The sequence below is a fragment of the Anolis sagrei genome, chromosome 2 (genome assembly GCF_037176765.1).
Source record: "Anolis sagrei isolate rAnoSag1 chromosome 2, rAnoSag1.mat, whole genome shotgun sequence".
NCBI classification, from domain to species: Eukaryota; Metazoa; Chordata; class Lepidosauria; order Squamata; family Dactyloidae; genus Anolis; species Anolis sagrei.
In genome coordinates, this window is record NC_090022.1 from 191367701 (window position 1) to 191393293 (window position 25593).

At 41.8% G+C, this 25593-nt stretch overlaps 2 protein-coding genes and 1 long non-coding RNA gene across 3 annotated transcripts in view; 2 read left to right on the plus strand and 1 right to left on the minus strand.

Annotated features, from left to right (window-relative positions):
- The window catches only part of TSPAN31 (tetraspanin 31), a 29902-nt gene extending 21278 nt beyond the window's left edge, over window positions 1-8624 (plus strand). The window contains exons 5-6 of the mRNA XM_060762827.2: window positions 2101-2208; window positions 5588-8624. Of these exons, the coding sequence (XP_060618810.1) occupies window positions 2101-2208; window positions 5588-5662 (183 nt within the window). The 3' untranslated portion in view covers window positions 5663-8624. The remainder of the gene's footprint in view (window positions 1-2100; window positions 2209-5587) is intronic.
- The window catches only part of LOC137096117 (uncharacterized), a 337069-nt gene that overhangs the window by 115038 nt on the left and 196438 nt on the right, over window positions 1-25593 (plus strand). The window lies entirely within an intron of this gene.
- CDK4 (cyclin dependent kinase 4) overlaps window positions 13836-25593 on the minus strand; it is a 30658-nt gene continuing 18900 nt past the window's right edge. The window contains exons 6-8 of the mRNA XM_060762826.2: window positions 19855-19905; window positions 17344-17479; window positions 13836-14750 (exon numbers count right to left, since the gene is read on the minus strand). Of these exons, the coding sequence (XP_060618809.1) occupies window positions 14658-14750; window positions 17344-17479; window positions 19855-19905 (280 nt within the window). The 3' untranslated portion in view covers window positions 13836-14657. The remainder of the gene's footprint in view (window positions 14751-17343; window positions 17480-19854; window positions 19906-25593) is intronic.

Sequence of the window (25593 nt, forward strand, 5' to 3'; positions counted from 1 at the left end):
TTTTTTGTGGACCTGAAGATCCGCTAGGTTTTATGTCAGGTACAAAGTCAAACAACAGCAGTTATTTTGTTTACTTTCAGAATGACCCAGTTCTTTCTGTCGCAAGAAGGCATTTTTACCTAGTCAGATTTGAGTTGGAATTTCTGGTCACATACCACAGTGAAAATACATTATATTTTTCTCTCTTTTAATTCACATAGCACATAGCCTAACTCTACTGTTCCGGTCCTTTTGTGTTCCTTCCTCAGAAACCCATTCTCCCTCAGAAACACATTCTAAATATCTCATCCAGGGTTTTATTAATTTTATCAATTTTATTCCTAGTACATTTGGCCCGCCCAATGTGTTCTAGTTCTCTATCATGTTATTTTGAAACTGGTTATTTTATTTTGTTATTTTATGTATTTTTGCTTCTTGTATTTTATTTTGCTGTACTGTAATTTTGGGCTTGGCCTCATGTTAGCCGCCCCAAGTCCCCTTTGGGGAGATGGTGGTGGAGTATAAATAAAGTTTTATTATTATTATTATTATTATTATTATTATTATTATTATTATTCTCAAAGAGGCTGCCAGTCAGCCAGCCTTCAGAGGAGAGCTTCTTTGAAGTTAATAGTGGAGTGACATAATGTGTCTTCATATTATTTTCTGGGTTGCTATGGGATTGATATTTAGCTAGAACTACAAACTGCAACAGTCAGCTTTCGTATAGAAATTAGTCTGTTTTATTTCCTCACCTTGTCTCTTTTTTCAGTTTGTAGCAATGACACATCTACTCTATTTTGGGAATATCCAATTATGTATGTGTTTGAAGCAATACTAGAGTGTGGTCAGCTCATTCATTGGCTATAATTTCACTTGATTAAAATATTTGCAACATATTAATGGGACTAAAGATTGTGTGGTTGTTTGTTAGTTAATGTAAGGTGGTTTCTCCAGGACTGAGGAATATGTAAGGTGGTTTGTCCAGGACTTGTTCCTTTAAAAGTTTTCAAAAAAACACCTGATTTAAGTTTTGGGTTAATCAAACAAATATTGTATTGATGAGCCAGGCTATTAATATAATAGTTCACAATTTCTTTCTGCAGTAAATGTGGATATATTGATTTCTTTCCATCCCAGTCAGGAAGAGTATTTCGTATGTAGGGATAAGTTATGCTTTTTTAAAGGATATTTGGGTTGAATCGGAAACATTCTGTTCTGGTGTAATGCTCATCAAGATCAAATTTTTGAGTAGGGAGAGATAATATGGCCTCTTAAGTGTATTTACTTCTGAGTTGCATTATTATATTAGATTATATTCTTCAGATCAACCAACAAATTAACTATCTTTGTGAAATTCCTCCATTTAAGGGTTTCTTGTTCCCTAAATAAAAGGATGTTGCAGATCTTGCTGTGGGACAACATTGCTTAGTCGCTGCCATTGGCCATGTGTGAAAGTGCAGTGGAACTTCGACTTAAAAGCATCCTAACTTAAGAGTGTTTTGAATTAAGAACTGTTGCTTTGACATAAGGTCAGTGTTTTAAGAGCTAGTGCCAGAGGGAGTGCTAGTGTGAGATTACAGTTTTAGGGCTTCCATGGAGCAGCCTCCGTGCCTCATGCTCTTGTCCACTTTGGCAGATTGCTGTCCACTTTGCTCTTGTCTGCTTCGAGGAACTTTGGATTAGTCAATTTTGTATGGTTTACATTCCTGGTATGTTTGGCTTCATGAAGAGAAAGTGGGAGAGAGAACAAGAGAGGAAGGGAGGCTGGAATGAGCACAATATGAAGAAAATGATTCTTCTGCATCTTCATTTTGTGCTTCTACCACGACTTTGTGTTTTTACCATTTTAAAGTTGATCTTTCTTTTTTATTGTTCCATGTGAATGTGCATTTATACATTATTTGTTATTTATAAAGTACCTTTTCTTATTTAAAAACATGTAACAAAAAATGGGAGGGGACGACACCCGGAAGATTAATAGCATTTCAAATGGAAATTTGCTTTGATATAAGAACATTTTGAGTTAAGAGCTTGGTCACGGAATGAATTAAACTCTTAAGTTAATGTATCCCTGCAATTGTCAATCAGAGTCACAATTCATTTTGTCATCTTCTGCAGGCTTGCAAAAAAACGAGGTGCCACACTTGTGGTGAGGTAATGATGGAACATGCAGGAGAAGTCTTGAAAATCCTTGGTGGAGTTGGACTCTTCTTCAGCTTCACAGAGGTAATGCTTCCTCTTAGGGCTAAACAGTGGAATTATTGCTTTTTCTCCCCTGGGTCTGTTTCTATTCTGCTGGTCGGTGGTATTGCAACAGGTGCATAATTTCAAGCCATGCGTAAGTTATATCTGTGAAACCTCCGCTTGGCACATAGCTCATTAATAAAGAAATCAAGCTTTCCCAGAAAGACAAAGATCAGAAGTCTATCTCTATTATTTCCCTGTCTCTTTTTGAAATCTTAACAAGAGAATTCTAGGTCACAGTTCCTTCATGTGAGCTTGATTATAATGTTATGGATGCAATGCTGTAGTAGTTGATAATCTACATACTTCATTTCTTTAATTGTAAGACACCATTGATCAGGCTTGTAGCTGGGGGGGGGTTAGGGGTTAACCCCCCCCCCCTGAAATTTTTTAGGTTAAAAAAAAACCTGGTTTACCCATGAATTTTAACTGGTTAACCAAATCCCCATGCTAAGTCTATGAGATGCAAAAAAGTCCATCCAGAACTGTAAGGACTATCTCAAGCAAATATTGACAATTTATTCACACTGTCATTACTTGCAGCGAAGCAACCAAGTTGGGGGGGGGGGGTGAATGCTCTCATTAAGGAGGCCAGACTTGGTGGAGGTGGTTGACAGGGGCGGAGCTGCAGGCTATTGAAGGCTGCTCTGCCCCCGGCTGTGCTCTTTGCTTCAGTGTGACCCTAACTCCCCCCCCCCCCCCGAAATTAACCCCCCCCCCTGAAATTTTCAACCCTCCCCAAAATTTTCAACCCTCTCCGAATTTTTTTTCTGGCTACGGCTCTGCTATTGATTGTAAGACACACCCTAGTTTCAATACCAACAACAACAAAAATCAATGAGATACACCTGAGATTCTAAGATTCACCCCATTTTAGAGACGATTTAGAGGAAAAAGTGAGTCTTAGAATCACATGGTGACTTGGTGCCTGATCCCAGTTGGATGGAAGATGGCAATAGCTGTCCCCATATGCAAAAAAGGGAACAAAAGGATCCTGGTACTTATAGGCTGATCAGTTTAATTAATATTGTGGCCAAAATATATGTCAGATATCTCCTGAACATAGCTGAGTGCTGGGAAAAAGAGAAATGTATCCTCACTGAAGAACAGGCTGGCTTTAGGCAGAGTAGATCAACCATTGACATTGGCTTTGTTCTAAATCATGTAATTGCAAAATATGTCAGCAGAGGGAAACAACTATATACTGTCTTTATAGACCTAAGAGCAGCACTCGATACTGTAAATAGAGAGATGTTATGGAGGAAATCAACTGATCTCAATATTGAACCCAGACTGTTCAAAGCACTTTACACAAACACCTACCTGAAAGTGTGATTTGGGGTGCAAGGAGCTATTACAAACTGTGTAGAAATACATAAAGGGATCAGACAAGGGTGTATATTAGCACCACTGTTATTTAGCTACAGTTGAAGAACCCAGATGCCTAAGGTGCTTAAAACACATCTCAACATCTTGTTATATGCTGATGACATGATTTTATTGTCATATTTGCAAGTTGGGCTATGTAGGCTGCTGAGAAGATTTAATTCTATTGTCATAACAACTCCCTAATTATTAATAAATCAAAGTAAAAAAAAATAATGGTATTTGGCAAACAACATAATAGACATAGATGACTTCTGGTTGGTGAACCAATAGAGCAAGATTGCAATTTTACATACCTAGGAGTCCTTTTTTCTGAGTCCGGTTCCTGGCTCCCACACCATCAGAGGAGCTCAGCCAAATCTACTGCTTAAATTAACAAATCATAGCCAGTCAGGATCTTTAGACTCACTTCTTAAAGTATATAAGGCTAAGGTTACCCCCATGCTCTTATGCGGAGCAATCTCAGTCACAGCACCTGCAAAGCTTTCTGGGAGTGGACAAAAGGACCCCAGCTGCTGCAGTAAGAACAGAACTGGGAGTATATACAGTTGATAGCTTATCCAAAATTAGGGTATACAACTACTGGGTAAATCTGAATGCCATGGCAAATGACAGACTACCAAAGCTGTGCCTATTAGAGCAGACAAAAATCAACATCAGACCTCTTGGCTAGTTCAATTGACAAAACACATTAGGAATTGTGGAGTTCCGATTCTGCATCCAAATCTCCTAGAAGAACTAGATCCAAAATTGTTGCACAACGAATACAGGATACAGAAGCTCAGAAAGACATTGCTACCCTCAGTAAAGCTGGCTCATTGAAATGGCTAAGTAGTTTTAAACATACTTTTCAAACAGCCCAATATCTAAAGACAGAAATGCCTAAACACCTCAGGAGGGTATTTACCAGAACTAGATTTACACAGCCGGAAACAATGGTCAAACATGGAAGGTTTAACCAAGTTCCATATAATGAACAATTTTGTGTCTGTGTAACATCAGAGGTAGAAGATATCATGCATGTACTGTTTAGTTGTGACTTGTATAAGAAAGAGAGAAACCAATACCTCGGACCATCCATTATACAAAAGACACGGGGATCCTTATACAGGGTGAGGCAGCATAACTTTTTTCAAAACTTAATAAAACCCATTGTATGAATCAGATTTTTTAATTTTTTTATAATGTAGTTGCATCCCTAAAGTTTTGTTTTATGTAGTTTTGAAGATCAAGTTAGGTAGGTGATGTCCCCCATTTTCCATACACTGAGTAAACCAATTTCTTGCCAGCATAGCAGGCATTATGTTGGCAATTTCTTCCTGGATGTTGGTCTTCAAATCTTGTAGGGTCCTTGGACGGTTCACATAAACACGGGATTTCAAAAAACCCCATAGAAAAAAATCACAAGGGGCCAAATCTGGAGAGTGGGCCGGCCACTCCAATCCGCTCAAAAAGTAGGCTTCAACGGCAAAAGCACGCTCCTCACTGTTCCAACGCATGATGGTGACTGAACTGTGTCAGGACAAAACTTTATACTCCCGCCTCTCGAACGAGACCACTAGTGCTCTGCTACATCTTCAACCAACTGAATGGCGTGCATTTAAAAAAAGGAAGTTATGTTTCCTCACTCTGTATTAAAACTACATTTTAATGGCCAGCCAGAATGCTAAAATAACATACAAAAAATGGCCCCTTTTCTATATAAAGCAACGCAGCTGGGAACGGTATATTTGGAGTCGATTGGAGTCACCTACAGGGGTTATGCTGATATTTGATCGGGAGCTTGATCCCTTGTTAACAGCATGTTTATTTTAACTTGTTCTGTGGGTTGTATGCTGCATGTGTATGTGTTAAATGTGATTGTCAAATGTTTTGATATGGCTGATGGGCTAATCAGTAAAACGTACTACATGGTGACTTGGTAGTGCCTTATGAATGAAATCTCTTAGCTGGGTTCTTTCTCTCTCTCTTTCAGATCCTTGGAGTGTGGCTTGCCATGCGCTACAGAAACCAGAAAGACCCCAGAGCCAACCCTAGTGCCTTTTTATAGAACCCCCCCCCCCCCTCCACCTCTTCCCATGCCTCCTATACCTTCTTTTAGTTAGCTGCTTATCACCTATATTCAAGGTATCTCATTACCATCACTTAAAAACAAAGTACCCTTTGCAGCCCTTTGAAGAAAGTAAGAGACGCTTTGCCATTGTGCCAAACTGCTGATTGGGGGAAATAGCAGAGCAAAGGCTGCATCCTTGGGCATGAAGCCTTTGGCAAGTGGCAAAGGGGACCTACTGAAACAAACTTGGGGACATCACTGGCATAAAATGATGTGACCTGCCAAAGTACACATCAGTGCTGCTCCTTGCTACAATCATTCTGGTGTTTTTAAAGAATGTACTTTGGCATCGTTACATTCATTGTTGTTTTTTAAACTCCCTGAAATTGCTCCCTTTGCAAAAGGGAAAAGCAAAGGGCTCAATGCCATTGTTTGGTCAGTGGAAGAGTCAACGCCATAACCATGCATTGCTTTACGTTGTGTGTTTGTTGTAGTCTCACTTGGACTAACGTGAAATAGACACAAAATAACCCAGCAAGCAAATTCAGACAAAAGATTTTACATTTTAGTCAAACACAAGGATTAAGTTATTCTCATGTGTGTGCGTGTGTGTGTTTTAAAAAGAAACAAACCTCAGTTGATGTTTTCCTGAATTCCTTGTTTACAATCATTGGTACAGGCCACCTCTTTAAAGAGAAAGCAGAGGCCTGTGTAAATTTACCCAGAGAACGTAATAACTCATTATGTAACTTAAGGCTGTATCAATGTTACAGATTTGCAAGCTGGCTTGATAGTGGTTTTTCTCATGATTTGTTCTAGCCGGGGGACCAATAGGATTGTCGGTCTTTTAAGACTGAGATTCCCTGTCCCTTTGCAGTACTACTATCCCTATGATTCCTTGATTGGACAAACTGCTGTATGTTGCATTGTAGATATGCCCTGCTCTGTTTGGACTCCTATCCGTGTTCCTTTAGTGTAAGGATGTATGAGGGAAATAGAGATAGCTCTGTGGGATGCTTTGCAAACTGTTTTTTGAGAACTTACCTCCAATTTTGTTCCAATGTCATTTTGAACTCCAGAATAATTTTGCTTCTAGATGAGCGGAGACTGTAGAATCTATAACCACAATTTGGCTGGAAACAAATGCTGTGAGCTAGCGTCACGCTCCTTCTGCACTACTTGAGGTTAGCAGTCTGGGAATACGTTTTATTGGGCTGTGATTCTATTCTCCTAAACCAGTAATTCTCAACCTGTGGGTCCCCAGATGTTTTGGCCTTCAACTCCCAGAAATCCTAACAGTTGGTAAACTGGCTGAGATTTCTGGGAGTTGTAGGCCAAAACACCTGGGGACCCACAGGTTGAGAACCACTGTCCTAACCCATTCCACCCCTCAAAGTCTTGGTCGAGAGAAATCATGGGTTCTCATAGTAGTTTGTTGCTAGTTTCCTACTCAAGAAAGGAGAATGAATGCTTATGGTCACTAATGAAAGATCTTAGGATCCCGCAAAGGCCACTTTTTCGTTCTCAGCACTGTATCATCATTACATCTTGGAAAGCATCCATCTTCGCTTCTTTCTGAAGCAGAGACTGAATGGAAGTAGAAAGCTGGTTATGACAGCAGAGCAAAAGATCAAGTACTATTCCACATCACCAGAGACTGAGAAAGGGCAGGTGTGACGCATTGCGTCTCTGAAACATCAACAAAAACTGCAAGGAAGGGAAGATGACGATTGGAACAGGAGGCAAGTGTTGGAAAGGACTGCCTTCTTGCTTTGTTTACTGCTCCAGCACAGCACCAAGAGTGTTTCCTTTTCCTACAAGCCACTTTGTAAAGAGAGAAAGAAACCTCCCAGATGAAGGAAGACTCTTGATGTGCTTTTGGATGGAGAGCAGCAGTGATTCCCTTAACTACCAATGTAATGATGGCACATGCCCACCTGCTCTTAGTGAATGCTAGCACTAGTCAGTGGTTCTCAACCTGGGGTCCCCAGACGTTTTTGGCCTTCAACTCCCAGAAATCCTGACAGCTGGTAAACTGGCTGGGATTTCTGGGAGTTGTAGGCCAAAAACATCTGGGGACCCCAGGTTAAGAACCACTGCACTCGATAGAGCATGGTGATAAAGACATCAGAAGGAAAGCTTAGAAGTAAAAGTGAAGATCTAAAGAGAACCCTTGAAATTTCTATATGCCATTTATATTTACAGTCACCAGGCTATTTCTCTTGGGGTGGCCTCATGATGAGGTAGTAGAGAAGCACCTAAGTTTGGAGCAGATAGAAATAACTTGGCAGCCATGTACTGAGAGTGTTCCGTTCATCTCTAGGTGAAGGTACATCCGAGAAGATGACTTCCTCATACAGTTTACTTAGTACTTTGGGATAACCATGTGGGAATACTAAGCATTAAAAAGATATGCTCTATAATGTGATGTGCTTCCTTTTCAGAACAGTAGTTACTAGTAAGCATTCTTGTCCTCTAGTCCTCTCCAGTTAAAAGTCTCAGGTTGGGTGAGGAGACTTGCTGATCTCCATTTGTAGGGATTGGTTGAATCTAGATGCCATGCACTTTATGGGAGAACACAAGATTTACTTGGCCAGGGAATATAGATGTACCCTCATCCTATTCACATTTGACTTGACAGATGCCCGCTTGCCACTTATTTTTAATTTTAAAAGGGGGAGTTTGACTTGCTGCTTCCCTTTGGTGGATGGCTTTGAATGCTGCATATTTGCTCGAGACTATCCTTGCCTTTTACTTAGTGGCAGATAAAGGAGGAAGAGCACAAGGGGCTTAACATTTGCATAAAAGCTATGATGCTCAACATGTTTCAGGTCACCTTTCCTTCTGATGGCTTTGTTGAGAACGACATGCTTCTACCATCATGTATAACTGGATTACTCAAATTGTAGATTGGAGTTGCCCTGTTACAGATCATTTGAATAAATACGTTTCTGTCAAACGCAAGCCTCTTTTCTTCATTAATTTGTGCCTCTAAGGCTGTGAGTGAGAATGTAATTATAGAGTGAATTTACTTTCAGCAATATGTTTTAAAAATAGAAATTTAGTTTACGGCGCATTTTCTTCATTTCTGGTACTGTTATTAAAATGGTTTTCCTATACAGGCCAATTGTTCACTCAAAATAGGGATACCATACATCTTCCTTTCCTTTAATGAACCCTCTTTTTCAGACCTAAAATTTCTAACTGCATGAATTTTAACATGTGCAGGCTTTTTTAAAAAATGAGGAGTATAGACACTTTAACTCACTGCTTTGATGGCACAGCGAGTTAAACTGCTGAGCTGAACTTGCTGACTGAAAGGTTGGTGGTTCAAATCCAGGGAGCGGGGAGAGTTCCCACTGTTAGCCTCATCTTCTGCCAATCTAGCAGTTCAAAAACATGCAAATGTGAGTAGATCAATAGGTACCGCTTCAGCGGGAAGGTAACAGTGCTCCATGCAGTCATGCAGGCCAGATGACCTTGGAGATGTCTACGGACAATGCCGGCTCTTCAACTTAGAAATGGAGATGAGCACCACCACCCAGTGTTGGGCACGACTAGACTTAATGTCAGGGGAAACCTTTATACTGACTGAAGAAAGCAGGCAATTGAGTAATAGAGCTCTGAGGAGGAAGAGTACCAAGTTAGATCCCCACACAGGTAGTTTCAGTGAGCATAAATCATTTTTCTGTTAGTCGGGTATTGAACATTCAGTTGTTAACAGATAATTTGCTGGTATCATCAACCACAATTTTTTTGTTACAGCAAAGGTTAGAACTATTTCTTGTAGCCATTATAACAACTCATACTGTAGAGCTATTTAAAGTGATGTGTCATAGCAATTTGGTGCTTTGAAACAGTCAGTAAATGAATCTTTTTTGCTTTTCAAAACATGATAACCCTGTGCTTTTTTTAAAAAGGTAATTTCTTCTAAGGGAAAGGACAGGAATGGTATTTTTTCTCAATAAGGGGAGAAATCAAGTTGAAAATTAAAGTACTTTCCCCACATTTTTTGTTAAAAAAATGTCCACTACAGAGCAAGATCATTAAGTTGAATTCCCAAGTGTCAAATGCAGTGTACTGACACAAGAGTGCAGCATTGTTCCTAGTCCTGACAGCAATACAAACCAGTCAAAAAAGGTAGCCATGTCTGCAGTTTCCCAAAAGGGAACATTCAGAGCCAAACCGCTTCCCAGATGCTTTATTTGCTCCCCACCCTAGCATAAAGAGTGGCAGATCACTTATCTAAGCAATGAGAGAGCATTTGAGTTTCCAGTACTAATGTTACAAATCAGAACTAGGTGATTAATATACAAAAAACAAAACTTAGAACCTAGTTGAAACGGAGGAACAGAAAATATCTTGTAATTCAAAGTGAGTTGAGAAGAAAAAGAAGGCACACTAGCAGCAAGTGCCAGGCATCCAGTTTTCTTAGAGCTTCACAGCAAAAAAGCAAGTCACCAGGCCTAATTTTCCATTTCAGATCCAGCAGACATTGGCAGGCAGCCATGCCCTACAGCTTCCTGGCCCTGGCAATGTGGATTAGAACATTCTCATCCATTTCCAGACTTAATATCAGAGGCCAGTCAAAGGCTCCAACAAGACAGGAGATCAACAGAACCCTCCAACAGCAGCTCTGTAGCAAACGGTATCCAGAGGCATATCACCACTACTAATGGTCACATTACTTACTTACTTAGGCAATCCCTCATTGTCTGAGTAGGATAGTCTTCCAAGATCGGTGTACTGGCGGTGGTTCCATAGGTGACTGTGGAGCCCTATTCTTGATCTGCATCTTCTCCCGCAGTGAGGGCATTGGATTCCAGGTGGAAGGTGGTCCCGGTCGGGGTTGGCTTGACGTGCCTTCCTCTTGGCACGTTTCTCTCTTTCACCCTTCATTCGTGCCTCCAAGTGGAGTGCTCAAGGGCCAGGGCTTCCCAGTGTTTATGCCAGAGTTTTTAAGGTTGGCTTTGAGCCCATCTTTAAATCTTTTTTCCTGCCCTCCAACATTCCATTTTCCATTCTTGAGTTCGGAATAGAGCAACTGCTTTGGGAGATGGTGTTTGGGCATCCAGACAACATGGCCGGTCCAGCGGAGTTGATGGCAGAGGACCATCGCCTCAATGCTGGTGGTCTTTGCTTCTTCCAGCACGCATATAGCTCTCAGAAGAATTTTGTCACAAAATCATTTAATATCCTATAACATCTTACCACATTGTTGCCCCTCCATACAGTTATACTACAGAGAGTATAGCTGTGTCATATTTATATTACATATAATATTACTAATAATATTATGATATAGTGGTATGGTGCAATATAGCAATGTTTAATGCTGATATTGTACTATGCTAACAATATAATATATTGTATGTAATATATACCTTGTAAGCCGCTCTGAGTCCCCTTCGGGGTGAGAAGGGCACCATATAAATGTCATAAATAAATATACATATACCCATCCTTTTGTCTGCTCTGAATTTCCCACCACTGCTCAGCTCCATTGAAGGATTCTAGGATGTTTAAATATTATGGTACAGAAAATAATTTACAACAGTACCTGAGCAGTGCATCATTCGGAGCCACTGAGAGATAACAGTAATCGAATTTCTCCTCAGCACATACAATCTGTGCAATTTCCTGGTCAATCCTTCAGTTCCCTTGTTTGCTGTAGCTGCAGCATTGGATAGAACTTGCTTGTGATTTCTTTTTAAATGATTAGTCTTCTTGACTGCAGACTTGTTTTAACTTCCTCATTGAATCATTTTGGCATTGTTCTTTGGCATCTTCTTGATTATGATTCAGACTCAACTGGCTACTGTCTTCATGGGTTAAACCCTTGTGCCAGCAGGACTGCTGACCAAAAGGTTGGCAGTTTGAATCTGGGGAGCAGAGTGAGCTCCCATCTGTCAGCTCCAGCTTTCCATGCGGGGACATGAGACTTCCATAGGATGGTAAAACATCCGGGCATCCCCTGGGCAACGTTCTTGTAGATCGCCAGAAGCGACTTGCAGTTTTTCAAGTCACTCCTGACACGAAAAAAACCCCATCTTCATTTTTTGGCTTCCTCTGCTTGCCCTTAGTCTTTCTGGGTTCTCTATTGGCTTGTTTAAGAGGTCCTCCTTTGAGAATAAGATACTTGAAAAATATTGCCATTCCAGATACCTGAAGTTTGGGAGAGGAACACAATGTAGGGGTTTGATCACACTGCCATACATTCACCCCAAGTGCATTGAAATGGGTCTTCTTGGTTGAAGACTTTCCTTTGGGAAAATCTTCAGGCTGTTGGCTTCTGTACTGTTTGTCAGTATTTCTTTTCATCCTGCTTCTGGATTCTACAATATATCAACCACTTCAGGTAAACTCAGTTTCTATAAAACTCATCCTGAAGAGATTGCTATAAGCATCAGTACTGAGACCTACAATAGCTTGAGAGGGTACGGACAATTCCAAGGCCAACCAACAGACCACAATCCCCCTTACTCCAGGCAGGCCTTTAAATATCAATAAATTCCTCCAGTTGGGACCAAGGAACACATCACCCAGAAAAGGCACAAGTAAGTTGGTGGTTCCTGTCCCTGTCATTTTTAACACAGAGATAATCCACTTCTCAATGGGATTCAATGGGTTCCACTTCAGCCTTATGGTCAGGAGAAGGCTATCTCTTTACTCAATCTCCATTACATCTCAGCATTCTTTTAACTTACCTACTAAACTACTATTCTTCCATGTGAAGAACCCATACAAGAAGCCTTTCTTGGCGGTGCTGCTTCAAATCAGTTCCATAGTAAAGAAGTTTGCTATCCTATCATAAACCAAACAGTTCTCCAGGCCTTGGTCTTCCTGAGCTAATTTCTAAGTGTTTCCAAGTCCCACAGTAGCCGCCAAACCAGGTCTACTCTCCCTACTTTGAGGAAATCTTGTCAGCAAATAGGAGGTTTAGTCCTTTATGAAAAGGCATTAGGATCTTGGTCAGTGGTATTTTGGACTTCTGTTGCAACAGTTTCCCCTCCCCTCTCTCTCATGCCCCCTTTTCACAACATGCTGCTAAAGTTTCCACAGCTAGGGCAGTGGTCCTCAACCTGTGGGTCTCCAGATGTTTTGGCCTTCAACTCGCAGAAATCCTAACAGCTGGCAAACTGGCTGGGATTTCTGGGAGTTGAAGGCCAAAACATCTGAGGACCCACAAGTTGAGAACCACTGAGCTAGGAGAATCTGTCACCTCAGACTTGTGGTACCTTCAAAACACTTTGGTAAAGGATCCATAATACCCCTCCATCTCCAGTATTCAAGAAGAGAAAACCGCTTTTACAAAGTTTACAATAGAACATGTTCCTGCCATTTGCGTTCTAAAGCGACAGGTTGTGCCTCATGCTAGATTTGTAGGACATTCATTTTTATATGTAGTAGAAACAATTCAGAATGATCTCACCAAAGTTCATCTTTCCCTTGATGCAAAAGATGGACTGACTGGATTCCAATTCCTGATTGAGATGTATGTTTTTACACTGCAAACAGACTAAGTCATTGTTACTCCCAGTTTTTCTGCCAGGAGACCTATCACAGTCTCAGTTCTCGACATTTAATATTAGAGATTGGATGCAAGGTCAAAAGCTAAGTCACTTGGCAGAGAAGTTCTTTCCTTGTCTTGCATGACATCCCCCCCCCCCCCGCCCCCATGGTGTGTGGCTTGCTAGTACCTCATCTGTGTGACTCACAGGTGAAAAGAACTTCCTTACCTGTACTTACCTGTAGTTTTGGTTCACTGGGCGATCATCTGTCAACTCGCACAACCACAACCTTCCTCCCCTATGTGTCCTACACATTTTAGTTCTTCAACTGTTGCAGTGGCGGCTTTGGAATTAAATGGGTATCATGCTGGGCTTGCCCACTGGGGAGGGCTACCGCCAAAATGCTAATTTCTCAACCCTGGAAGTTTCTGAGTAACGCATTGTACAAGTAACACATTTGTATGAGTTCATGATTCCCATTGAGCCGCCAGTGGTGCAATGGATTAAATCCTTGTACCGGCAGGACTGAAGACCAACAGGTCTGAGGTTTGAATCTGGGGAGAGCATGGATGAGCTCCCTCTTTCAGCTCCAGCTCCCTATGTGCCTCCCTATTCACTTTCTCTATGCTTCCCATCATACTAAACATAAACAAGAGACATTTTTAAGAAACAAGGAAAGTGAAAGGCCAAGCTTGGACCTCACCTCCTTTTTTATTGAATTACATCATATCTATAATGTTGTGTGTGTAAGAAAAATGTTTTAGACCAATGCCTGGATACAAACAGCTACACAGTTGGTATCCTCCTCAGCAGCAATCCCATGCCAAGGTACTCCGTAACGTAGGTCTGTCTTGACCAGTGTCTTGGTAATTAGAAACAAAATAACAAATAGTGGATATGTATACAAAAATATCCTGTTTGAATCCAGGCACTGGTCTGAAACTTTTTTTCTTACACACACAACATTATGTGTAACAACTCGAGGCTTTAGTGTCAAACTGTTAGCCACAGGAATGTGATAAGGCAGCAACATTATTGTGTGTAAACTGTTATAAAAATTACTTTTTTTTAAAAAAAAAGGTTATCAATCAAAGACCTTTGGCAAGGAACCCACAGACGAATGAATGGGATGCCTCAAACAGGGCTCTCCCAAACACAAACTGACCTTCAACAACATCACTGGGAATCAACCCAGGAACATTGAATGGGTGTGATGTTGGCTCAGAGGCACCACAAGAGCCCTAGCGCTTCCAGGGCAGGAAAAGGTTTCAGGGCTGTTCTTCTTGCAACATGCACCATTTAACTTTTCTCATGCAGGTTGGCAACATTTCATTTTTCCCCATCCCCACAATCCCAGCCCAGCCAGGACTGCTTGAAGACTGTTCTTGCTGCGGCCTCTTGGTGGGGTGCAAATGATCTTCATACACACAAAGTCTATTGCAGAGTCTTTTTTGTCCCTACACCAGAGAATGGTTGGGTTGCTACCCTTCACCTGCACTCATGTCCTGAAAGTACTGGTGATGCAGTGCTTGGAAAGCAGAGATGCGTTTCAAGGGATTGAATGTCAGCATTTCCTGGAGAGAAAGAGAGACGTAAAAAGGGAAGGCATTACATCAATGTTTTGCACACACTTCTGTCTAAAGAACAGGTTCCAAGCCATCACTCAATGTGACTGTCTAAAGCAGAGTTTCTCAAACTATGCTCCTCCAGATGTTTTGGACTTCAGTTCCTAGAAATCCCAGCCAACTTGCCAGATGTTAGGAATAGTGACAGCTGAAGGCCAAAACATCTGGAGCAGCAGGGTTTGAGAAACACTGGTCTAAAAGTATTCGGCTTGCATCTTGGTTATCTGAAAAACTGTATCTCTCTCTACGAACCCATCAGATAATTACGATTAACTGGGGAAAGCCTTCTCCCTGTCCCACCACTCTCTCAAGCATGTTTGTGTTGGGTGAGTGTTGTTTTTATATGCTGTCCTGATTTTAGAGTTTTTAAAATACTGGTAGCCAGATTTTATTCATTTTCCTTCTTTCTGTTGAAATTGTCCACGTGCTTGTGGACACATGAGAACAGCACTCAGAAAACAGGGGAATTCCAGACAAGAAACAATCAGGGCCAGCTAATACCTCTCAACGAAGGAGTCCCCCAGACAGGAAGCAGCCAATCTTTGAAGCTGCAAGGGCATTAAATGCTAATAAAGATCATCAACTGCAACATTCACACTCGCCTTAAACAGACAAGAGTACTTTCTCCCACCCTGGACGTTCCACAGATTTGCCCTCGTTTTCAACAGACCTCACAACCCCTGAGGATGCCTGCCATAGATGTGGGTGAAACATCAGGAAAGAATGCTTCTGGAACACGGCCATACATCCCAGAAAACTCACAGCAACCCAGTGGTTCTGGCCATGAAAGCCTTCAACAACATAATCACACATAGTTCCACAGAATGAGTTACCAACACTCAATGCCCCTTTATCTCCACAGGCAAATGCCCAGAAAAGGTGGTGGTCCCAAGAAACAATGGCAAGAATGCAAGATGAGAACTCCCTTTCATTTCGGCAACCCTATTCATATTTACAACTGTATGTGCTTTAAAAAAAATATTGGGGTTGGTTATATAGCAAAAAAAGAAAAAGAAAGAAAAACCATACTAATATCTGCACACACTCAATCTTCCTTTTTCCACTTTTGTTTTCCAATTATATTCTTGAAGTTCCATTAATTACAAAATAAACCTCTATACATGCCAGCACATCTACATAAGCATACACAGCAAGAAACTAATCCAAATATTAGTCCTAACTAGAGTAGGCTCATTGCAGCAATGAGGATTTGGTAAACCAACGTTTACATACGTTTCATTACTTCAATAGACTTAATATAATTGGAATATAAATCATTTTTTGACTAAAGGGAGCATCACATATCAAAACCCTTCCATTTTGAACTATAATGGGAGTGGGGGTGGAGAAAGAAGGAGATCCGTTCCCTCTATCTGAAAGCTCAAATGTGTTCAATGTGTATCAAAATAAACAAGACACAAAAAATACTCTGGATCCGTTTAGTGTTTTGTAAGCATGACTTTCTCTTTAAATATTGCAGAGAGCATTTAATCGTGAAAGTCTCCCCACCACCCGCCTCCTCCATAAGCCAAAGTAGCATCATCCGAGTTGTTTGTTTAGGCTGGGCTGCAGAATGGATTTGGAAATTAATGACACGCATGACTACAACAGACTGAGGCTATAACACTGATGACATATGTTGGCGATAACATTTCCTCTGTCCCCATTATGCTGGTGTAAGCACTTTTTTGCACATGTATACAAGAAGTAATTCAAGGGGAAGAAAGGACATCTTTATGATGTGGGCAGAGTTGGCTTTTGCTTCCCTGGTGTGTAAAGACAACTGGGAAACCCATCACAGGCGGGGATTGTAGTTGTTATTCTATGGCAATTGCTATGGTGAACCAGAAAATGGTTGGAACATGTAAAAATCAGTTGGTGAATGTGTGTTAACTGAAAATGAAAAGCACGAAGTTGATTGGTTGGGCCACGCCCAAGAAGCTAGCTGAGCCTGGGAGTTTTGGCAACAGTTACATTTTTAGACTTTAGCTGTGCAGGAGCTTGCAGAGCTAAATTTGCTTCTGGGCTGCTGGAAGGTCTTTTACATGGACACTTTAGGGACATTTGAATCTCGCTAAAAGGGATACTGGGTGAGTCAGTGGAACTGTTCACATGATTGTATATGTGTTGCTCTACATAGCAAAGAGTAAACTTCTTGTTTTTTTATTGATCATATGCATGGCAAATCTTTTCTCTGTGTGGACTGGTAAAATATGAACGACACTTGATTTTCATTCTCCCACAAAAATGAGCAAAAAGGAAGAAGTAACACTTCTTCCCAGACAACAAAAATAAAAGTGACTTGTGTTCCACTGTCAAGCTAATTCAGAGTTGGTTTGAGTGGGGTCCCAGCCCTGCATTTCTGCTCACGGTCAATTTGAGGGAGCAGAGCTGGAGACGTAGCTTGCAGCATAGCGAAGACAGTTCAGGAAATCTGTAGCTGAACAAGAATCAAGCTACAGCTTCTTGTGTGAAGAAGTCATGCTCATGGTCACTCCCGAATCCCCTCCACCCCCTGCCTATTCGTCTTCCTAGGACTTACCAAAAGCAGCTGGATCCCCAGGGTGTCTATTTCTGGCACAAACCTCTCAATAGACTGTGGGGAGCGGGGAGCAAAGGCACAGCGTGGCAGAGACACGTCCAGGGGCCAGTCCTCCTCAGATGGGAGTCCGATCAAACTAAAATTCAAGAAGAAAAGACAAATCGGTTTTGGGTGGGGAGTTCTGGTGCAGTCTAGACTGTAAGGTCTAGTGAACATCCCAGTTCACCATGGTGGCATGCCAGCTTCCCGATTATATGAGGTAATTTCTTCTAATATTCAAACTATTTTTTTCCAGGATTTCTCACCTGTGTCTTCATGGCTAGACAGTCTTTGAGCATAGCTACTATAAACTAAGGTGAGGTATTGCATCCAATCCCCTGTCTGAAGTTTTTTAGTCAAAAAGCTCTTCCTCTTCTACTTCTTTCTTCATTTATTCATGTCCTGTGAAACCCTGCCCTTCTCACAGGGACATAACCTGTGCATCCCACAAAGAATAATATCACATAGGGCAGTGGTTCTCAACCTGGGGGTCCCCAGATGTTTTGGCCTTCAACTAACAGCAGGCAAACCGGCTGGGATTTCTGGGAGTTGTAGGCCAAAACACCTGGGGACCCACTGACATAGGGGATCAATCAGTCAGTTTGCTGGAACCAGTTGTGAAATATATGGCAGTTGGGGAGGCTGAATGGGGAGCCAAGAGTAGAAAGGAGTGGAGTGAACAAGAAGGATGGAGAAGCGAGAAGGTCAGATGACATGGCAGGACTGGGTCTTTAAGGTATGGGGATGCAGATGCATTGAGCACCCTACCACCCACCCAGGATGGCTAGTACCAAATAAATGGGATGGAAGAAACACCAGCCAAACAGGGAGCTGGAAGACTCAACACTTGAAATTATGGGATTGCAGCCAATGCCCCAGAACCAGTTGATGATCCATTTGAACAACAAAATGCTATGTCACTCCCAGCTACCATTCCTAACCATTTAAGGCAGCATTTCTCAACCTGGGGGTCGAGAGGGGGTTTCAGAGGGGTCGCCAAAGACCATCACAAAACATATTTCTGATGGTCTTAGGAACCTCTTTGCCAGAGAAGGTTGAAGATCTCTCCACCTGCCCTCTTCCTTTTTGGAAACAGACGGTGAGTCCTCCCACCAAAAGCCCTATTCCACTGTGACTGGATGGCCTCTCAGCCAAGGGGAGGGCTGTTTGACACTCCAAGCAGGGAGGGGAGAGCAGGCGTGCTCAGCGCATGGCAGCGTACTGTGCATGTGCGGGAGAGCGTGTGAGGGAGGCTCACGCCAGCAAGTCCCTTCAAGGCATGGGGGTTCTGTGTGGGAAGTTTGCCCCAATTCTATCGTTGGTGGGGTTCAGAATTCTTTTTGATTGTAGGTGAACTATAAATCCCATTAACTACAACTCCCAAATGCCAAGGTCTATTTTCCCCAACTCCACCAGTGTTCACATTTGGGCATATTGAGTATTCGTGCCAAGTTTGTTCCAGATCTTTCATTGTTTGAGTCCACATTGCTCTCTGGATGTAGGTGAACTACAACTCCAACGTTCAAGGTCAATGCCCACCAAACCCTTCAAGTATTTTATGTTGGCCGTGGGAGTTCTGTGTGCCAAGTCTGATTCAATTCCATTGTTGATGGAGTTCAGAATGCTCTTTGATTGTAGGTTAACTATAAATCCCAGCAACTACAACTCCCAATTGACAAAATCAACCTCTCCCCCAATCCCACCAGTATTCAAATTAGGATGTATAGGGTATTTGTGCCAAATTTGGTCCAGTGAATGAAAATACATCCTGCATATCAGATATTTACATTACATTACTATTCATAACAGTAGCAAAATTACAGTTATGAAGTAGCAACAAAAATAATTTTATGATTGGGGATCACCACAACATGTGCCAGCATAAGCCACTTCATTTCAGCATAAGCAGAAATGCAGCAAATAAATTAATAAATAGCTGTATTAAGGGGTCACAGCATTAGGAAGGTTGAGAAATTGATAAAGCCACCTCTGAGTATTTCTTGTCTTAAGAAAATCTGATGAAGTAGGTCACATTTTTCCCCATTCCTGAACTTGAGACATCCCAATCCCATATGATCCTAGATCAGAATTAATGCAATAAACCATGTAGACCTATGAACAAGGGCCTCCTTCTGTCCTTGTAATATTTTTTTTACTGCTATGATTAATGAAAGCCAAGTCCCCTCTAGCTTCCAGTCTGAGTTTCTTGCTCTATCAGAAAGGTCAATGAACGGAGGTTATGCCGCCACATGATATGAGTCTTCCCCTTTTCCTGACTCATAGAGACAAGCCACAGGTCTTGCTTTAGCCCTTTCACAAAGTACTGAGTCAAGCAAGCCCCTCGAGTCTGTATTGAGTAATCAGGATGACTTAACTCTCATTGAAAGAGACTTCCCATTTCTTGAAGACTTGGCAGTGTATAAAAACCGCCAACTAAACAAAAACAAAAAAAGGAGGAAAGACAGGACTTACTCAAAGATCTTGCCCAGCTGATCAGCTTCGGAGTTGCCACAGAAGAGAGGTCTGCAAAGGAGACATAGAGAAGAGTGGGCTATCATCGGATTGTGCCCTTAAGGCTAGACTTCTCACTATTTACATCTCGAACAACATCCTTAGTCCAGATGTAAGGCTTCAGGGGATGCTCCCTTTGTAAGGGGGGGGGGGGAGGTAATATGCGGCTGCATCACAACTGTGCCCAATCTTTCAAGGCAGCTGTGACTCACAACACAGAACTGAGAGGAATAACATTTTGAATGTCACTGCAGAGGCAGGCTCTGAATTATCTGAAGCAGCGGTATTGACCAAGCCAGGTCCAAGATACCTGGGTTTAGCAAACAATGGGAAGGGAAGGGAGGGCAGAAAGAGAGGTGAATTGGTGCAAGATTGATCAATTTGAACACAATGTGTTGTCTAGGGGTCCTCAAACCTTTTAAACAGAGGGCCAGGTCACAGTCCCTCAGACTGTTGGGAGGGCCGGATTATAATTTGAAAAAAAGAAGAAGAATGAACTGCTATGCACACTGCACATGTCTTATTTGTAGTGCAAGAACACTTAAAAACTATACAATAATTAAAATGAAGAACAATTTTAACAAATATAAAAGTATTAGCATTTCAATGGGAATTGTGGGTCTGATTTTGGCTGATGAGATAGGATTGTTGTTGTTATTGTTTTGTGTGCTTTCAAGTTATTTCACACTTTGATTGACCCTGAGCAAGGCCTGGGTAAATGACCTTGGAGGGCCGTATCCGACCTCTGGCCGTAGTTCGAGGACCCCTGGTGTTGTCAAAGGCTTTCAAGGCCAGAATCACTGGGCTGCTGTGAGTTTTCCGGGCTGTATGGTCACGTTCCAGAAGCATTCTCTCCTGCTGTTAAATAGAGTTACACTAAAAAAAAAAAAAAAATGGGGGGGGGGGGATTCCAGGCAAGAATCAATCAGGGCAAGCTAATACCTCCCAAGAAGGGATCCCCAGACAGCAATCAGCCAGGCTTTGAAGCTACAAGGCCATTAAATGCTAATCAAGGTGGCCAATTGCAACATTCACACTTGCCTCAAGCAGACAAAGAGTTCTTTCTCCAACTTTGGACATTGCACAGATATGCAAACCTCACTTGCCTAGTTTCCAATAGATCTCACAACCTCCAAAGATAACTGCCATAAATGTGGGTGAAACGTCAGGAGAATGCTTCTGGAACATGGCCATAAAGTCCTGAAAACTCACAGCAACCCACTTTGAACACCATCCCAATGTCAAGTATTGCATTTGCTGCATAGAATACCAGTGCAAATTTTTTACACACAGAGAGAGAATTCTATGCCAATAAAGCCTCCAGTAAAGAGAAACATAAAATTAAGGTCACTGTTTAATGCTGTACACAAGCAACATGTTTCAAGACTAGCTGTGGTTTCCCAATTTCAAGTAAACGCTTTTGGCAAAGCGAATTCACACAGGGTAGAGCACTCCTCCAGGGTGACAGTGTGAAACTAAAACCACAAGCCAAAAGACGGGGGTTTTTTTGTCAAGAGATGAAAGGCAAGGCCTGGGAACTGTGCCCTGATCCTAACCTAGCACCAAACTGCTTGAGGTGTCTGAAGATTTGCAGAATCTGAAGAGGAAACCATTCTGATTGGGTAGAGGAGGCAGAACTGAAGGAGCAGCCAATTAGCTGTCATATTAGTTGCTTTTAGATTTCTCTAAGAATATATCTGTAATTCAACTATGTTTTCCAACTTCCAAAATCTATCATTCCCAACCAAAGACAACCCTGCAGAGACCGGGAAGCCTGAACAATCAACTCTAGATGCATCTGCCCTGCAGTATTAAGCACTTTGAGGCTGCTTTAACTGCCATGGTTCAATGCAATGGGATCGTGGGTGTTGTAGTTTGAAGAGGCACCAGGACTCTTTGGCAGAGAAGCCAAAAGGCCCTGTAAAGTTACAACTTCCAAAATTCCATAGCATTGAGCCATAGCCATGAAAGTATGCCCAACTTGCCTATCTGAACGTGTCTCCCCTTATGAACCTTCCAGGAATTTAAGATCATCTGGGGAGGCCCTGCTCTCGATCCCGCCTGCCTCACAGGCGCACTTGGCGGGGACGAGAGACAGGGCCTTCTCAGTGGTGGCCCCTCGGTTGTGGAACGCCTTCCCTGGGGATATTAGATCGCCCCCCTCCTTCCTGACTTTTAGAAAAAGAGTAAAAACCTGGCTCTTTGAGCAAGCTTTTGGAACTTCATTGTAACCAGACAAACTCAGTACTGTGAACAAACTTGGAACAGCTTAACAATGCAAATGGCTATGGATTTAAACCTGGAAGTCATTTATTTTTATAGTTTTAAATTGCTTTTCATATGAATTTTATTATGTGATTTAACCTGTTTTAAACTATGTATTCATGTGTGTTTGGCATCTAACTGTTGCCAGTCTGTATGCTGCCCTAAGTCGCCTTTGGGTGAAAAAGGGCAGGATAAAAGTGTGGTAAATAAATAAATTTTGCAGTGCAGATGCACCCTCTGTGCGAGAACACACCTCGTGTGTATGTGTGCTCTTTCTCTCAAACATACACAATGAAACGCCTCTCTTTTTCCAATTCTCCCCAGCTTGCCACATCTTGTCTGCTGAGCTGGGTGAATCAGAAACACGGGAAGAGTTCTTGCAGAAATGTCCTCAAACCTGGGTAGCCATCTTTCTGACGGCCACTTCCTACTACACAGCACCCCCTGCCAGACTTGAGCAGATAGAGCATTTTAACAAAACCTCATTGCTAGATCTCAATGGAAGTACCGTATATACTCTAGTATAAGCTGAGTTTTAAGCCCTTTTTTAAGGCTGAAAAGCCCCCCCCCCAGCTTAGTTATTTATTATTTTATTCTGTTATTATTATTATTTTTATTACATTATTTTATTTTATTTACTAAATTTGTATACCGCCCCTCTCAGCCCAGGGGTGACTCGGAGCGGTTAACAATAGGCAACAATATGATGCCAGAACTGTTACAACAATTTAAACAATCATGAAATACTATTAAAACACCAACAGGTCAAGAGGGAGGGGGGTGATCTTATCTCTCTAGGCAGGGTGTTCCACTGATACCTCAATTATTGTAATTTTATTAGTATCTATTTTTATTTTGAAATTTACCAGTAGCTGCCCCTAGTCCCAAATATTACTTTGAAAACTCATATATTTGCATAGTGGCAGACTGTGCAGTTGTTACAATACAAGTTGTAGCCCAGTAGTGGATTCTACAACCCACCAGTTGAAAACTGGTGGGTTAGGTGCAAAACCCATTTACAAACACCTCTCCGGGAAAGGAGGAAGAGAATACACTGACCAACCACCCAACTTCCACGAGTTTTAACAAAAACATCTCAATACACAAACTGTGTGAGTGAGCTGGCAAAGGAATCACCTGCCATTAGACTTCACAGTGCCCAAATAAAGATGTAAAGGAATCCAGTAGCTCCTTCCAGACTAATTACAGAAAAGAAATTTCTAGCATAAACTTCCTAGCATAAATATTTATCTCACGGAGAGGCAGTAGTTTAAGAGGGATCAGGCAAGAAATTTCTTTTCCCTCAAAAATGCTTCTAAATTTCCTAATATCTCTAAACAGATAAGCAAGGCTACGGCTATGTCTCTTTGAATAGATGGTCAGCTGAAAAACGGAGCATACAGATGTAAGTTAACATGAAACTAAATATTAGATCATGTTAACAGAAATGGAGAATCAGTGGCAATACAGAAGGCAAGCTTACTCTCTTGAAAACTGCATAGAGAGTCTATTTTCAAATAGGTAGCAACTTCACGTGATGGGCTTTTTATCAATGTAAGTAAATGTAAAGGTTTCCTCTTGACGTTAAGTCTAGTCCAACTCTGAGGGGTGGTGCTTATCTCCATTTCTTAAGCTAAGAGCTGGTGTTGTCTGTAGACACCTCCACAGTGACGTGACCAGCATGACTGCACGGAATGCTGTTACTTTCCTGCCAGAGTGGTATCTATTCATCTACTCACATTTGCAGGTTTTCAAACTGCTAGGTTGGCAGAAGCTGGGACTAACAGTGGGCGCTCATCCCACTCCCCAGATTCAAACCAGTGACCTTTCAGTCAGCAAGCTCAGCAGCTTAAATTGCTGCGCCACCAGGGGCTCCTTTTAACAATGTAGATATGTCATAAAGCTCTGAGTAGGTATAGGACAGAAGTGTGCAACAGAATGAACACAAGCATATAAAGAACTAGCTGTGCCCTGCCACGCGTTGCTGTGGGTTGTGTTATGGGCATGGGAATTTTGGTTAAGTTTCGTTGGGGGGTTTGGGAGTTTTGTTGTTTTGCCGTTTTGTGAGTGTGTTGTTGTGTTGTTTTTCATTTTGAGTAGATATGTTTGTACCTTGTGGGTTGTGTTATGGGCATGGCAATTTTGGTTAAGTTTCGTTGGTTTTTTTTTAGTTTTGTTGTTTTGCCGTTTTGTGAGTGTGTTGTTGTGTTGTTTTTCATTTTGAGTAGATATGTTTGTACCTTGTGGGTTGTGTTATGGGCATGGCAATTTTGGTTAAGTTTTGTTGGGTTTTTTTGAGTTTCGTTGTTTTGCCGTTTTGTGAGTGTGTTGTTGTGTTGTTTTTCATTTTGAGTAGATATGTTTGTACCTTGTGTTATGGGCATGGCAATTTTGGTACAGTTTCGTTGGGGGGTTGTGGAGTTTTGCTGTCCGGTTGAACCAACCTAACAGATTTATATATATAGATTAGATGGAGTAGGAATCAAGCAGTTTTCCAGAAATTATCAAACTGTAGTTGCTAACACCTGTTATTATTGGCTACATTATAAGGCTGATGGGAGTTGCAATCAACATCAGAGAGACACGATTCCAAATCAGATCTACAGACATTTAGCACATTTGAGGGGCTGCTGGGCCAAAGAAGCAGGGATTTTGTGAACTTGTGAAGCTCTCCCATCCCATTTTAATTATTTTACTTATAGTTCAAAATAGGGATGTGCATCTGATCATGCGAGACGACTTGTGTGGATTCCCCTACAGCTTGGAAAAGTTACTTTTTGAAACTCTTAAAATGACCTACGCACAGCCAGTTCTGGTTCCACTCCACATAACCAATAACAACAACTAGAAATCCTTTGTGTTTTCTATTCCCATTCAGAACATCTGTCTTCACCAACAGAAGTCCAAACAATGATCCAGGGGTGTCCGATTTATATTTGCAGGATACAAGAGACACAGACTGACTTCAGCCCCACTGCATCCCTAACTGCAACGCCTAGTTCCTGTCTACCCCTAAGATAGATTCATGATCCCCTCCTTCTGCCACATCATGTTCTGCAGAGAGGTCACCAGCTCCTCCCTGCTGCCTATCAGCCCCTCAGCCTGACTGATAAGCAAGACAGAGGGCTTGGGCCGGCCCACCCCTAATCTATTGTCTCCCAGCTGTGCTGTTGGCCCCGGTTTCCTGTAAGCAGCATGTACTCCAAGAAGGGTCTTTTCACAAGATCAGCCAGTTTGGAAATCTTGGGCAGGCACTGCCTAGGTTCAGAAAAATTAGAGATGTCAATGCTTTGATATTCTAAGGAAATGGAAAAAGGATGAGAAATGAAGCTCTCAAAACAATTCTGGGTTGCAACTCACACAATCCCACCCCACTGGATCTGCTGCCTAGGAGTTTTTGGAGAACTGAGACCCAAAAATATGATTTCCTACCCT